Raw genomic sequence first — 16,787 nt, forward strand, 5'->3', positions numbered from 1 at the left:
GGACTAAAAAATGACAAAATGAAAGCTAAAGACTAAAATACATATTCTTTTTTTAATATGTATTTTACTCTTTAGCTTTTCATTTTGTCCTTTTGGATCTAAGCTGAGTATTTTAATGATGCTGATCATTGTTACAAGAACAAAGACTAATTACTGACTTGTTCCTTGTGTCTTTATCTTGATGGTGACAATTCAACACCCAACGCAAACGTAAGCTCACAAGAAGCACATTCTCTCAGCTTTAAGAGCAAAGCACATATTGCACAAACTGTAGCGCCTCGCTGTGCTGTAATAAGACGAGCCAGATCCCAAAATACACGTTAGGATTTGTGCTATTTCTGTTTAAGAGAACAAGGCTCTCACAGCAATACAATTCAAATGTAAAAGCGTAAACGTTGGAGCGTGAGAAGAAACAAACACAGCGTCCCGCTGATCCCCTTTGAAAGTAATAATAATAATTGATTTTTTTTTTTTCCATTATGTTTACCATCAAGGTCAGTTTAGCTCTCAGCTGATTTAGTGGGAAAGTTTTCGAGTCCTCTAAAACGAGTTACAAAGAAATCTATGGTTGGATGGAGTGGTGGTAAGATGGGCGCCTCCTTACTCTTACCCTGCCTTCTTTTGTACCTTGTGACTCACTTAAAAGCATCTGCCAAATAACTAAATGTGAATCTGATATTCTTCTAGGCAGTTCCATATGTAGAGCTCCTGGAACATACAATATGTGCTATGGCATGAATGAATAAACACTGAGGAAGGATCATCATTCATTCAAATTTGTATATACAAGCTAAGTCAACAGTTTAAATTTTGGCACACAACCATACAAAAGCTGTCCAACATCAGTGGTAAAGTGCACATATAGACACGCAAACTCCATCCAGTCATATTCTAAGATTAGAGTACACCCTGTTGTCAAACTGTTGGCAGATCCATCACTTAAATCAAACAATGAAGTACTCTTACTCCATACAGTAAGCTCACTTAGTCCAGCACAAAGTGGTTAATTGGTCCTGATGATTGTCCTTTCAGAAGGAGAGGAAAGGTAGATAATAGGCACTTACAAGGTCTGAGGAGGGAGGGGTGAGAATGAATGGACAATATCATCAATGATGTCAGCTGTGCTTTCTGTGAGATCCGATTCCTCGTCAGAGGAGGCCTTCCCTCCAATTTCCATCCCTTCTTCCCGTCTCAGTGAACAGAACTGTGCACGGTTTGGCCATTCGCAACAACAAAAGAAAACAACTTCAGGAACGTAAATTAAACATACCTGCAGATGCTTTTGACTGTGTGTATGTGTGTGTGTGAGGTCTGCAGGTCCCTGCAGGCTATGTGAATAATTAAGAGGGCCAGTGAGCGAGGCTGAGAAGCAGGCTGGGTGTTTTGTTACCCTAGCCTCACTCAGCATGAGCATGCAGCATTAGATAACCCTATCTATCCACCCAGCTTGTGTTCATGTGTGTGTGTGTGTGTGTGTGTGCAGTTGGCTACTTTAGATGATTCTACCATCTGATACCTACAAAACCTCATGCTGCTTGGTAACAGTTCCAGACAGAAAACCTATACATCCCCTATCAAACTAACACAGCGTCAACTGCTGCAATCAGCATCAGCCTGTATGTGCTCGTCTTTTCAGTTGTCGTACTGTGAGAGCATGCAGCAATTAATTTACAGGAGTAAATGATGTTTGTTAGATGTATCTTACTAATCGACAATGTATAGCATGGCCACTAGCTGAGAAAAAAAAAAAAGTTTTCGATCTCTGCAAACAAAATATGTCATTTTTATTCAGCATTAGTATTTTGTTTACATTGTTCTATTTACAACATGGGCACACGTGACAAGGAAATTGAGGACTTTGTCATTGTAAAATCACAGTAAAATGAAATTTAAAAAAAATTTGTAAGTGAAGACAAAGCATACAGAGACTGCAGAATACACCGTGAAAAATGGAACAAGCAAGTGAGCATATGAAGACAGAACAAAGAAAAATCTTCAAGATGACGAAATACAAACATCACAAAAACAAGAAAAAATGTCAGACGGCAGAATAAGTACACAGACAGGCAATTAAATGACGGGGCATGGGTGTGTCGTCTAACGAAGTGGGCTACAACAACGTTAATACTGGGCTAATAATAAAGATAGATCTTCACAAATGTTTTTTCCTCTCCTGACTCTGTTCATAGCTGGAGAGGCACTTGCACGCTCACCTACCACAGCCAGCAGCTGAAGTTATTATTTACCATGATGATGATTATTCAAGTATAAAAGTCTGTGTTCTCAGCAGGGCGGGGCGGGGCGGGGCTGTGCAAGTGTAACCAAGGCTCACAGAGAAAGGAGGATCATGAAGCTTTTTCTCAACCGGGTTTTAAGCCATCAACGCTTTCCACTAGTTAAGTGATACAATTTGCTCAGATTTCCTCTACATTGCTATTTCTAAGTTTGTCTGTGCATGAGACTGAGGTGGACTGACCCATCGACGGCTCTCATGCTTACATGCCCAATAGCCAGATACCCAAAGTTACCTTAACAGCTCTCTTATCTGTTTACCTCCTCCAGGTAAAAGCTCAATTTGAAGAAAACTAAATTTCACAGGTTTACCCCAGGTTTCTGTTCATCAGATTTTTTTTTTTTTTTTTTCATGGAAGCGTGAACGAAGCCAATCAGATATTTTCCTTTTTTGTCAAATCACATCTAGGCAACCTTCGCATGTGGTCCTATATCAGCTTCATTTTTCGATGTCTCTCTCGTCACCTCTGTGTGCATGCCCGCTTTTGCTTGTCGTCAGCCAGTTTCAGGTCCTCAGAGTTAAAAAGAAACACGCAGGAGAGCAACAACAAATATGGGAGTGAATGGATGGATGAGGGCGTTTCAGAGTTGCTGAATATTTACGCAAGAGCTTTTGTATAAACTAAACTGGAAGGAAGATATTGTAGTCAAGCAGGAAAGGAGTCAAGGAATAACTAAAAAAGCCAGTAACGGTTTTCACATAGCCTACCATTGGTAAAACCCACTGGGCTACAGTCCTCCTCATCTGCTGTGTTTAATACATCCATTCTGACTATACAGTGATCTAAATGAACAAGAGTACATTTCTTATCCTGCTTTGCACATCCACAGTGTCCGCAGCAGTTTTTATTCCTCGTTTCATCATTTAACAATAATGCTATTGCCCTTTTCACAATGTGAAGCCAAACCAATGTTGGTGAAGTTATTCTCTTCCAGAACAAGCTGTCATTCAAGAGAGAATGGAAACGAACGAAGTGCAGTCACGAGTTGGCACAACCATGTGAAAACGGAGAATTTCTAAATCATTTCAACATTTTGTTTCATTTTAGTTTAAAAACAAAACCACCGTGAATATTGTGGATTATGCAACAGAACAAAGCATACTCCCGTGCAAGCTTAAAATGACTTCTGCTGTTTTTATTTTGCTTGTTTCACCAATATGAAGGACACGTGACAACCAGATATTAGCTTAAAGGGAGTGTAATTCATCACCATCATGCTATCACACCACCGATACAAGAAATAAATTAAAAATAAGGTTATAAAGGTCCGTCATTGCAGTGTATTTGTACAGTAATAAATAGATTTGTCCTCTATTTACAGTCCTTTATTTACTACACTTGTTGAAGCAGGCTGTGCAGTTAAAAACATTAAATCCTAAATATTTCAAAAAATATTATTGGTGTTCCTTGTGTTTTGTGTGGAGGATGAGAGGTTGGCGCTCAGGATTTCCACTCTTCACCACCCTTCCACTGGTAAAGAGGTCAGGAAGACATCAGAGAACATGCAGGACAGAAGATGCACATGTGGAAACAATGTTCCCCAATATGTCTTCCTGTGTTTCATCAGTGACTTTCCAATTTGGTGTCGTATTGCTCTAGCTGCTGATGTTAAGAGTTTTCGTTAAATTTTGCCTCAGTGCACACATACACATACATATACCCACGCACACACACACACACACACACACACACACACACACACACACACACACATACACTCACACACAGATTCTGAGCACCCAGTACCTTGCTCTGTCCCCAGTATGTATCTTCCTACAGCCTCTTGCTTGCATTGAGCAGCAGTTGCGCATCAATGCAGATCTAAAAACAGCTTCCTATCGCATATTTCAAAAAACCACTAAACCAAACCTAGAGCCGAGTCCTTGGGTCAACTTTTTCCTCATCCTTCTTGGCCATTCAAAACATTAATTAACCTTCTTCTCACTTTTCAAGGAGCCATTGCGTTTGTGTTTTCCATTGGCCATGCTCTCGGTATGGCAATGTCCATTGGCCATGTTACCGTCATCCCTGGTGCTTCCATCTCCGCTGCTCTGCTCCCCAACTTTCCCTCTCAGCAACTGCACCAACCGGTACAAGGCGAAGCCAGTGAGAGCCAAGACAGCCCCTACGCTGACAATCACATCCAGCAGGAAGTACTGATAGAGGGACACTTTGTATACAGCAGAGCGTAGATGGTTGGCACCATGATGACGGAGGATGTAATTGATCCAGTAGACGGCCCTGGTGACAGGGTGGCCTGGTTGATCTTTGTGAATGTTGGAGAGAAGGCGTGCTTGCTGGCGGTACCTAAATAGGGATAGACAGAGGTTATAAGGAGCCTTTACCTTAGGATTGTGATGCCATATATAGTCACCAGATGGCACTGATAAACAATAAAATATGAGAGTGTGCGCAGAAGCCGTACCTGGAGTCATTAATGACGCTGGTCAGGGCCTCATAGAGGTCTTCCTCGTTCATGTACTTCCAGTGCAGCATGACACCCATACCTTTGGCTGCCACACGAGTCATGGTGTCATAGTGGTCTCCAAACAGGGGCACACCTACCACGGGCACCCCATGATACATGGCCTCATAAATGCTGTTCAAACCACCATGGCTAAGGAAGGCCCGGGTATTGGGATGGCCTAGAAGATAGAAAGCATGAGGGATGTTAATGTGTTTGCTATGTGTTATGTTCATTAGAAATTAAATGCCTGTCTGTACTTCAGTAAAGGAGGGAATCTAAAACGAGTTACAAAGTAAATGACTTTCTCTATACATATTTTAACAGTTTAAAAAAAAACACAATCCATCTCACATTTTAGACAAGGATAATGTTTCAGTATTTGCAGCTCTGGCCAGCTAAGGTGTTACATTACAATATATAATACTAAATATTGGACATTCTTCATTACTGACAGCACACACTGCCAGATCTTTTAGAATGTTACAATGCAGGGTGTGTCTAATAATAGCAATTAAACTACACCCTACATAAATATGTATATATTATATATATAATTAAAAATATTAACGAGCCCTCCTGGGCTCCAAACATGGAATCTTCTAAACAGTTTGTTGATGGACTGGACAGTATAACGCAAAGACATTTTACATGCCAACTTACAAACAGCACTCGTGTGTATGCCAATGATGAGTAGCTGTATTGTTGTCTGGGTGAAAAACAATACCAGGAACATTTTGTGAAAATGAAATGGGGGAAAGGTGAGAACTTTTGTCATAAATTGGGTGACACAAGGGAGAATACTGAAGGTCGAGAGAGGGCAATGAAAAAAGGGTGAGTCCCTGGAAAATCATGAAGGTTGGCAAATGTGGGTGCAAGCCCAGGGGAATGGGGCATCGGGTGAGTGTACTGTCAATCAGTGTCCACATGTCAATCTTCTATAAACTTTAAAAACATTTTATTGAACAACAACATGCAAAATGATCACTGGTATGCCACTAGAGAGTCCCAACTAAATCCAGCGGCCGCTGACCTTGCACTTTGAGATACTTCAATCTTGGGTGCAATGCATATTATGTGGTGGCTTCTTTAATGTGCTCACCTAATAAGTCATTTTGAGGCATCCAATCGACAAGTTTGGTGTTGCTTCCAAGGTTACTGGGTGGAACTCCAGAGAATCTAAAAAAGGTAAAAAAATAAACCAGCAAAGAAGACAGGTTAAATGCAATGCAGATACAGTTTGTCTCACATTGTCCAAACACAAAAACCTTGATATTTAACATTACTATTACTTCATTTATATTCAGAGTGGCTGTCACGGTATTGCACATTTATTTATTAATTTTTATTTATTTCTATTTATTTATACAGTATGTACATAATACTTGATGTGTGTGTAAATGTAGGCTTAAGTATATGCACTGTGAGGTCGGGCAACGTACTGTACAGTTGTTATAATGTGTATAAGAGGTACTGCATATGCAGAGGGGGAATAAAGGCTCAACTGTTTTTGTTCCTCAAACAAACAGGAACAAGCAGAAGGACTTTGCTTGTTTACCCTCGACTATTTAGATTTCAACATTTTGCCCTTTACTGATGGTGGCGAACATGCACAGTTTTGGGGGCGTGTTTGTGGTCGTGTGTGCGGAAGCATTTTGCAACAAATGCAGTGCACAATGAATATGCATGCTACACTGCGACCCCCATCTGTCCATCTCTGTCTCTTTTCCTCCCTAACTCTTTAATCTCACTTTCCCTGTTCAACAAGGCAGCAATTCATTGTCTGCAAATCAAAGCCTACATTCATGCAGCCAATTATCAATGACACGATTCTTTTGGCTTGGGCTCTGTCCCACTCATCCGTGCTCTTCCTTTTCCGTCCTTTCATTTTGAGAGGACAACTGAAAACCAGATTACCATTCAATGCCACATACAAAGAGTATGTAAAAGACTTCACCTGTAGACCTTGTCACATGTGAAATACCACTGTCTCTTATCTCGCCATAAAAGGTCAGTGTTGAGAACAGAGGGACTCGTTTCATTTGCCTAATTTATCACATACTCCTACATAGGTTGGGACTCTAACCAGCTCTTTGTCCGTACTATACTGTAGCTAACAAAATCAATTAGTTTTCTAGTTCATCAAAGTCTGTAACATAGTGAAAAAGACACTGCACCTCATCCGTCCTACCTGATGTTTCATAATTCTTTCCATGTGATGAAACTTCAAATACTGCACTCCAGCAAAGTATTCACACACAGAAACCACTCCCATGTGGATGATCACACAGAGAGTGAAAATGTTTGTATGAGGCTTTATTAAATAAATATTGATGAATAGTGGCAATGATGGGCATGCAATAAATCCTCTATCACCTGAACTTGGCTTATTTCCCTTCTTATCTCATATCATCACAATTATCGTCACTTTGAACTTTATTCTCATGCTTTTTATTGTTACTTATTTGTCATGTGCGGTTTCTTAAAACACGTTACTAAGTTAAAACACCAGCACTGCAATAGTTTAGCTTAAGTATATTTAACATCTCTAAATAGTTAAAGGGCTATGTTTGCATGGCACACATGGCGCCAGAAGGAAAAACAATGGTGCTGTGTGGTACCACTACTGATAGTTAATGGTTACGACAAATCTATTTATAAAAACAAAATGAAGACCGTTATGTAAAACATAATATAAAAAAAATCTAACAAAGCAAAATGGTTATAAAAAATTTATTGATTATGGCACAGGCGCCGCTCATGAAAGGTTACTGACCATTTGTCAGTTATGACATCATTGTAAATTGTGTTGTGTGTATGTGTGTGTACAAGCGTAGGCTTTTTACGGCAGCCGCCAACCTCTGCACTCAGCGACATGTTCAAACATTAACTCGGCTACACCCTATAGCAAACAGAACGTTCAGGTACCTGTTCCTGCAGTCAACATTACTCAAATGGTCACACAAGAACACAGACACCTTTTTAAACACTATTGTCTAATTATGTAACCTAAGTCTATTTGGAGGGTTAATTTATTGTCCTTTAGTCATGAATAGGATACGATTACACATTCTTAAATATCATGAGCTAAATACGCATTCAGGTAAACGGATGCAATATTTATTTTTAGCATTCTCCTACTAAAATCATAGTCAATGAATCACTGATGTGTGTAAATTATTATTAGAGATAAGGTTTCAATCATACATCATCATCTCCCATACTGGGAAAGCACTGTCACTCCTAAACATACACATTCATCCAGTGTTTAAACAGCAAAGAAAGATACAGATAGAGATGCTGCAACAGCTTCATAACTAACATTAGACTTTTACTGACTGTTACTGATATGGATATATAGAAATTAAATAAACAGTATATAAATATAACTATAAGCTAACACTGCATGTGCCTGATTAATATATTGGTTTAATGAGACTTTATTTCCCTTCTTTTCTCTTAACAAGTTGGCAGCAAATGATCCACACTGTCATAATGTCCGACAGTAATAACTATTACACAGAACTGACATGCATGTATCTTCATCTTCATGTTTATGAGTGAGACACAAAGACAGAAGATAATGTTCTGGATTGAGCACTTCTTAATTGTTACTCAGACAAAATGAATTCAATGTGAAGAGCAATTCCACACGCTAAAAATGTAAAGCCATCATAGTAAGTTTTCATTAGGAGATAACATGAGCTCTCAAAGTTCAGGATCCACTCCTCAGTGCTGATTAATCAACTGGGTGATCTCAGATGGACTTTACCCTCACTTTAGTTTATGATGCATCACTGAACCCTAAGAAGTACTGCGTACACAGAAAATATTCAATACACATACCGAGTTCTCTGACTTCGAGAGCCTGTGAGCCAAAGAAAACCACCAAGTCACTTGAAGTTCACTATCTGAAAAAGTCCTGTTCACATCTGTCGCTGTGACAGCTGCGTATGAGTGAAAGTGAGAGAACTTTACCTCCAGATGACTCGCTGGGGCAGCCTGGCGAGGGCTCCTGCCAGTTTGTGTGCAATGTCTTGGGAAAGGTACTTGACCCCAGCTCCGAACGATACAACCACAAAGCCATGCTCCGCTGTGTCATTCACCCATGCCTCAAAATCCTGTAGAAAAATCAATGAGAGCTAAAAATAAAAACCTGTCTGGTACCAAATATTGCATTATACATGAACAATAATGTGATAGTGATAAACCACACTACCTTCATTTGCTGTCATTTCTGAGAAATACTGAGAACTTTGAAATCTACTAGAACCCAGAATGTATTCTCTAGTTAATGTGACATGAATGATTATGAATGTGCTGCCTACTGCAATTTGCCTTGTAATTTATGACTGGACATAAGGTCAGAAAGAGTTTCCCCAAAGAGGTCAGCATTTCTCGATAGGGTATGTTGTACAAAATGAAAACTGTGTATACCTCACTAAACCAGGCGAAACGACAAACGCTTGAGGAAAAACTAGTTTTAAAATCACACCACTGCTGATTAACAATGACTTACAAATCACAGATATGAAACAGACTCGTACACGCTGACAATAAATAACGTTTAACAATCTAAAACTTTCTCATCTAATCCCAACATCTTTAGTGGGTCAGCTCACTGATAAAGAGAAACAATAACACCTTTTGTATCCAAGGTGGTGCAGACGGTTCCAGTTTTATGTTCCAGGTTTCTGGTGTCACCTCAGTTCTATGCAGGTGAAAGAAATGGATTTTGTGACGCTCTGAGAAAACTTCACAGCATTATGTCCCTTTACAAACAACGTCCTACTTTGGATTATCAACAGGCCTCATCAGCTCTGATTTTGAAAACATCAGTTTCCATTTGAACCTTTTGTTCCTGAAACCTATGCCAACCAGGCCATGTTTATGAAATCCTGAGCACACACTAAATGAGCATCAGAGTCCAGTTACCTTTAATGATGGATTTAAGCGGAGGTGTTATTGTTTGCTTGCATTTACACACTTTTAACTGGTAAATATATGAGCTCTCTGTGAGGTGGTGGTGAGCTAATTGTATTGTAGGGTATCAACTCTTTAATAAAACTGAGTCACATGGTTGAGGTGAGGAATATTCCAACTATACATCCTTTAACATCTGCCAACTATCCTAAATGTCATCAGCATCTGCTTGTCTATCAGTAAAAAGCGGCTGAGATGATTAAATGTTAGTACTACGATCCTGCTGCTGTCATTTTTAATGAAATAAAAATGGAGACACAACATTCCTTTAGAGAAATAAAAGTATCTTCCTCTTAAAGGCCTTGTTCCTGGAAACAAGAAACCTGTTCTGGGTTTTACTGAAATGAATTATCTACTGCACATTGCCTAGTAAACAGAACAGGCCATATACCACTCAATCGTAGGACAGCCAGCTGAACAAAAATGATGATTACTTAGCAGATGATGTCACGTCAAAACAGTGGTTTACAGTCCAGAGCAGGGTTTTTTGCATTTGGGTGTGTGTATTTGGGATGGCAGCAGTGCTTTGTATAGTAAAATACTGATTTGAGAATGGTAAGTGGGTGGGGACTGGTCAGAGAGCAGACGTGGTGGAGTGATAGAAGCTGAAGACAACTAGAGGGAGGGAGGCTAATGGTCCAGCTGCAGCAGCCAAGGCCGGCCCTGGCACGAAGCAACCTCAGGGGCACACTAGGCTCTGTGTCCCTGAAGTAAGACCCTACTGTCCATAAACAACACAGCCTCAGTGACCCCATAAAAGAGTCTCAGTGCCCCCAGAGCTCTTCCTAGAACAATGGGCTCCTTCTACCTCCACTTCCATTATAACTCCCCCCACACAACAGGGCACAATGCTCCCTATTGGCTGGAGTGGCATTCCAGAGCTCCCCGCAGCAGATGCCGACGGTCCGCACTCTCGACATATGAACGCTGGACTAACCCCCGTCACCACCCGCCTCTGCTCAACATGACTCCCCTCCCTCTCTGTTCTACAATGTCAATTCAACTGAACCCATCCTCAACTCAGAACCGTCTACAGAGGCTCACTTTGTGGCAGGATGTGATAATAAGAGACACCCAGTGATAGATGAGACATGCATCAACAACAATTTTCTCTTGAATGGGACATAAAGAATAAGAGTTACCACCACTTAATGTATGCAAATCAATATAGCAAGTAAGGAATGGGTTTAACCAGGTGTCTTTACAGTAACTGTAATAAAAGTAAATGCAGATGGTAAGAAAAATGTTTACCCTATGTTTATATGTAATACCCGAGTTAGCCATTTAAATAAATGTCATGTTTAAGCTCTGTTATTATGAATTAACCATTGTATTGCTGTACTTTTGTTACCAGTGGCACACAGCACTGTTTTTGTTCCTGGACTCACAGTGCACCCTGAAAGCATCATGTGGACACAATGTGAAATATTTAATTTAAGCATCCAATGAGTAATGTTTACTGATAAGACACAAGATATCTGGCACCATAGAAGTGATGTAGCCTGCAGTACATCATTTTTTATGACATGATATAAATGTATCAATGGAACCCATTAAAAGTTATCAGAGAATGATGTGCTGTCTGTGTACTGACCTGTGGCAGTGGGTTGGGCGGCTGGGTGAGGATGCCTCCTATGTACACCACATGCGGCAGGGTGGGCCTGGGGAATTCCAGAGCCATGTCAGTGCATAGCATCCACAGCCGACTGCCTTGCACCAAGTCGGCCATGGCTGCTTGAGGCTTCACTCCATGTTTCTTCATAATCCGGTCATACTTAGGTAATGCAATATAGTGGACTCCAAAGCGTTGCACCAGGTAAACAACAGTGTTTGTGATCCTCTGGACCAGAGACATGTGGTCTGTCAGCAGTGAGTTAAATTCAGGTACATATGATAATGGTGCGGGGGCACCAACTTCAGCAGGATACCACAGGCCTGTGCTGAACACAGCATATTGCACACCCAGGATATGAGCGATCACAAAACCGCACATCTCATTAGGGTCCACCAGCAGCAGGTCAAACTTGGCCTCCTTGAGGCGGGTCATTACCTCAGCATTGCCAACAACAGCATCACAGTTTTGAGAGTAGTGGTCGAGAATGTCAAACAGTTCCAAAAATGTCAAGCGGCCTGAGAAGATGTTGCTGACCTTGGACTGAAGAAAGCTGTCAGCCGTGCTGCTGTTAAAGATCCCTGGGTAGCGCTGTAAGTGGTAGTGGGGAGAGGGCGGCACCTCACGGCCCTCCGAAACTAGAAAATGGCTCTCGTGGCCCTCCTGGTGCAGAGCTGTGGCCAGAGTCTTGAAGATGTAGAGGTGTGATTCAAACATGATAGGCGGGACAACAATCACTTTAGCGGCCCATGAGGCACTGGGACTCCAAGTGAGGAGGCCAAGGAGAAGTAGCAGTGACGAGGGCAGTATCATGGCTGAAACAAAGAAACATCCTGTTATTATGGAATTAGAGGAATGTATCACAAATCACACGCACATTATAAGTCGAGTGCTAAGATTTATTTGGATCAGTGGGGTCAAATACAGTATGGCGTGCATCTTCAGAGATGAACCAGAAAAAAAAGCAACATCAGAGGGTTTTCAACCATGACTCCTGAACTGGTCTATAAACCTCACTCTGACCTGCCTCATATCACTCACTCATAACGCAAGAAGTCAACAGTCCTACAAAGCTGAAAATCCTCTGTCACGCTGTATGCCTGTGTCTTCGGCTGAGTTTCAATTCATACTAAGAAGCACTGAGAGAATACACCTTTTATTCTCACCTGTCCTAATTAACCTTTGCCTTTATTTCTCCTTCATATTTCGATTCCATCACTTGACGCCTCTTCGCTCTGTGTACAGTCGTCACTGACATTGTGTGGGTAGCACCAACGTCATTTTAAACATTCAGACGCTCTATTCACACACACACACAAAGACAAAGAACGATTATCGAGGCACCATGTCACAGTCTGTGACCTGTATGCCTACACTCATTCTCCCTCTCACTTGGATTAATCATCAACGCTGGAAACCTCTTTAAAGACACTACCAATTATCCAGTTTCTTCTAATCTACAATGACTAACCCATACTCTCCTTCCACAGGGTGCTTAACTACACTATAAGGAATGCAGTGACCTTTGGAGAACAATGTCACAATTACACTCCATTAGCGAAAGTGTGGCTTTGGATTGGGACACACAGCACCTAAAGCAAGCAATAACTAAAACAAGGACGTCTCCTGGGAACTGAGCAGTCAAAAAATGTAATGTGATGCTAACAACATATCACAGTGTTGCAGGAATTCTCAACCCAATTACTCTACAGAATATGTGTATCATACAATCTCTGTAGAAATGTTAGGGTAGAAGGTGTTCATGATAGATTTAGGTGGAAAAGGATGATTCGCTGTGGCGACCCCTGATGGGAAAAGCCGAAAGAAGAAGAAGAAGACAATCTCTGTAGAAAGCTCTCTTTAAGGGCACTGGAGCACAAAGCTTACGTTCTTTCTCCAGCTATTTAAGCATCACATTAATTGTTCACTGTGTGGAGCTTTATTCCTTAGTACAAAGAGCTGTAAACTAGAGGATATGTAGGGTGGATGTGAGTGTGAATGGGATTCAATCACTGGAAACGAGTCCAGATATATCCCTGTGTCTTAACCAACGTGCTGCAGAACTCCTCCACCCTCAACAGCAGAAGCTATTAGTTCCTCCTGTTGGCCCCACAGGACATCTCTTGCATGATCCTATCGTCAGGGGGGTGATATATATTTGTGTCATTATCATTATATCTGAATCGTTAGGCATGGCATGGCCCGTCTTGTTCCTGCTGAATATCTCCTGATAGGATCTCAACAGGATTATATAGTGTATCAGCCACCTGCTTGTCCACAACATGGACTCTTTGCAAACAGCTGGGGCCTGGTAGGAAGAGGAATCAACGAAGCCACCATTTTGTTGCGAATTGTCCTGAGGATATTGTTACAAACACTTCTGAGCCCAGACTGTTGACGGTAACTATAGGAACCAGCCACTGTCTACTGTGGACTGTGTCATGACTTAAGTTACTAACAATGGAGTCTGGTTACGCTGCACGCAGGGAGGCCAGAGCAAATTATCTGGATTAAGAGAATTAAAGGACATCAGATGATGAGCTGAGCTGTATGAAGACAAAGAAGAGATGAAAACTAAATCACACAAAATTTTATTAGTGAAAAAAAAAAAGCGGAAGGAACGCCGGTCAGAGCTAAGAAATCTATGCATATTTAGACAGTATAATAAAATAATTATATATACTCACAACGTTTGTGCAACTACCACTTTGGCTTCAACAGGCAACTCTGACCACGACTCTTTCATCATCTCAAATTAATTGGCTTATATTACAGCTTTCCGTTTTCATTTTCAATCAAACCAATTATAGCTTCTGCAGAAAAATTGCCATCCATTACACACGATGGTAAGTATACAGTGATTAGCAGCCTCTGGTACCATAATCTAGCCCACGATTGTCTTGATTTAGCATAGCGAGAGGAGCGGCCTTGCCACTAACACAGTAGAGGTTCATTAGCTCATTGCAACCTATTGCAAGAGGAGATGTGACCTCCAAGAACTGATATTGAGTGAAACTGTGATAAGTCAGTACAAGATGTTTATTTTGCCCCATATCTCTCAAACAGAGCAAGATAACTTAGATTTGTTTGCTGCAAAAGAATCTAACTAGGGTGCGTTGAAGGGCAAAACTGGCTCGACTAGGTCACCAAGACTTTGATTTTAAAAAGCGAAAGACAAACAGACCACATGACTTGGACACATGCAGTATCAGTCATGTCGAAAGGTTCAATAAGAGTCTAAATAAAAATGAAGCTGGGAAATAAAACACCTGACTTCCCCATGCCAAGGCATCTTAGAAGGTGTTTACAGTATAATGGCAACATGATCTCTGTATGCCCTTATCTGTTCCAGCTTCATCGGCATTTGACATAAAGATATACTGTATATTCAAGCCTGCATATGCCTTCAGATAAAAAGGGGAGAAAACACAACTTACTCATCTCTCCACATATGTCTGATGTAAAGTTGATGTAGAATTTTTAACAGTCAGATCAAATGTTACACAAAGTTACATGGAAACATTGACAGCACGCATGGAAAATACGCTACAGTACTAAATGTAAATCATATGAAGAACCAGCTCATCCAAATTAAGCAGTCGGTCCACTTTCATTCCAGTGTCACTCTACAGGCCTTTTTTTCTGTAGCTTCTTTGTTCCCCACATGTGACTGCTTTGAATGTCACTGCAAACGCGCTGTTTACTCTGATACTACTCCCGTCAGGTCACAACCAACAACACACAAAAACAGGTCAGACAGGCTCCATCGGTCTCGGAGTGAATAGCTGTTACACAAATAATCTAATTAAACAAAAGGCCTGAGACAAAGCAGCAATATTTCTGCTGACCACAAGCAATATCTCATCAACTTATTATATTCTGAATGAAGACGGAGTTATCAGTGTGACAACTGGTTAGAAAAAGCAGGTGTGGTAAAGGGAAATCAAAGCATAGTTACTTCAAAATAACCTTACACAAAATAATATGTGCACAGCAAAGACTTCTGGGACGACAATTATTATATAGTTAAGACTGAAAACTCTTACATAAGAGAAATACCACAAAAATATTTTGGGGGATGAAGGTAACCTCAGTCACGATCAAGTCAAACTGTTGTTGGCTAGGCCTGTGTAAGAATGACTAGGACAGCTCTAGCCTGCAGATTCAAGGCTACAGATTTTTTTTTTTTTTAATATATATATATATTTGTTTTTTTAAACACCAGGTGATTGTTTTGCGTTGCTGCATCAGGATTGGTCAAACAGGTGCGCTGATCTTATTATACTTATGGAACAAGGAAGAAAAAAAAAAAGAAGAAGAAGAAGAAGAGACACTGTAATCAGGCCTTGGAGTATAATTCACCGCAGCTTTCACGTGATAAAGTGACCTCCCAGAAGCTGTAATTGAATCATAAAGCATACAATTTTCATATCACAAGTCAAACTCTGATAATAACTTGTAAAATGTCATGCCAGTACATCACCAAGGTAACTGGGCTTTATGGCAGTGTTTGCTTCCTGGGAGAATTACCCAGTTCATGTGACAAGAGTGAAAAGTGCCCAGGCTCCACACACACACACACAGAGAGAGAGAGAGAGAGAGAGAGAGAGAGAGAGAGCTCTGAAATCCCTGGGACGAGCCAGAGAAGCCAAACCTGCTTCAAAGACGCCGTTGGGACAATTTGGCGTCCACTGAGACAAAACTGGAGCCTAACAAAATATGTTTCAAACCGCTATGTGATGCAAGAAATAGCACAAAAAAAAAACAGTATGTGTCCTGGTGAAGTAATAAAGGACATGAATTGAACACAGCAATCCTGGCTACACCTGCGTATCAGGTTTCGAGTGTCGTAACTGCGCCCTGCGTAAAAATGGTCAAAACAGCTCGGAAGAGTTCCCCTCAATTACATTCAATTATCAGGTGTTACTGTGTGAAACTACCACCCTGATCAAATAAAAAAAAAAGGGATTAAATATGGAACATTAGTTGCGATACACCTGTTGCAACACGCATCGAGCTCGCCGGTGTTTTCCTTACCTTGTGACTTAAAAGTCGCTCAGGTGAAGTAAGGAGCGAAACTGCAGCGCGTCTAATTCTCCTCCAGTGAAATTAAAGTGTCGGGGAGATGAAACACACACACATATATACACACACATACACACACACACAAAAAGAGCTGAAAGGCGTCTGTCGGTAAAAACGAGTCCCCCCGCTAATAAAGACGGCCAAAGAGCGCACGAAACTCGGAGTCGCACGGCGCAGAGGCTGGACGACGCGATGACGACAGGGAGTGGCAGGGAAAGGGGGGAAGCTGACAGAAGAGGCGGTGGAGCAAAGGTGGGGGAAGGATCGGCCCATACAGGTAGTTCGCCCCTGTTAGAGGTGACTTCCTCCCTGTTGATTCTGTCAACATTTGGGATGAGCGCACAGTACG

General features: G+C 41.1%; 1 protein-coding gene across 1 annotated transcript; it reads right to left on the minus strand.

Annotated features, from left to right (window-relative positions):
- Positions 1 to 3,403: 3,403 nt before the first annotated feature.
- Positions 3,404 to 16,730, minus strand: ugt8 (UDP glycosyltransferase 8). Its single transcript, XM_026359846.1, has 6 exons — positions 16,391 to 16,730; positions 11,336 to 12,168; positions 8,737 to 8,879; positions 5,861 to 5,937; positions 4,720 to 4,939; positions 3,404 to 4,601 (listed from the first exon to the last, which is right to left on the minus strand). The coding sequence occupies exons 2-6, from the start codon at positions 12,164 to 12,166 to the stop codon at positions 4,220 to 4,222; spliced, it is 1,653 nt and encodes a 550-aa protein (XP_026215631.1). The 5' UTR covers positions 12,167 to 12,168; positions 16,391 to 16,730; the 3' UTR covers positions 3,404 to 4,219.
- Between the last annotated feature and the right edge of the window lie 57 nt (positions 16,731 to 16,787).

The sequence above is a fragment of the Anabas testudineus genome, chromosome 1 (assembly GCF_900324465.2).
Source record: "Anabas testudineus chromosome 1, fAnaTes1.2, whole genome shotgun sequence".
Classification (NCBI taxonomy): domain Eukaryota; kingdom Metazoa; phylum Chordata; class Actinopteri; order Anabantiformes; family Anabantidae; genus Anabas; species Anabas testudineus.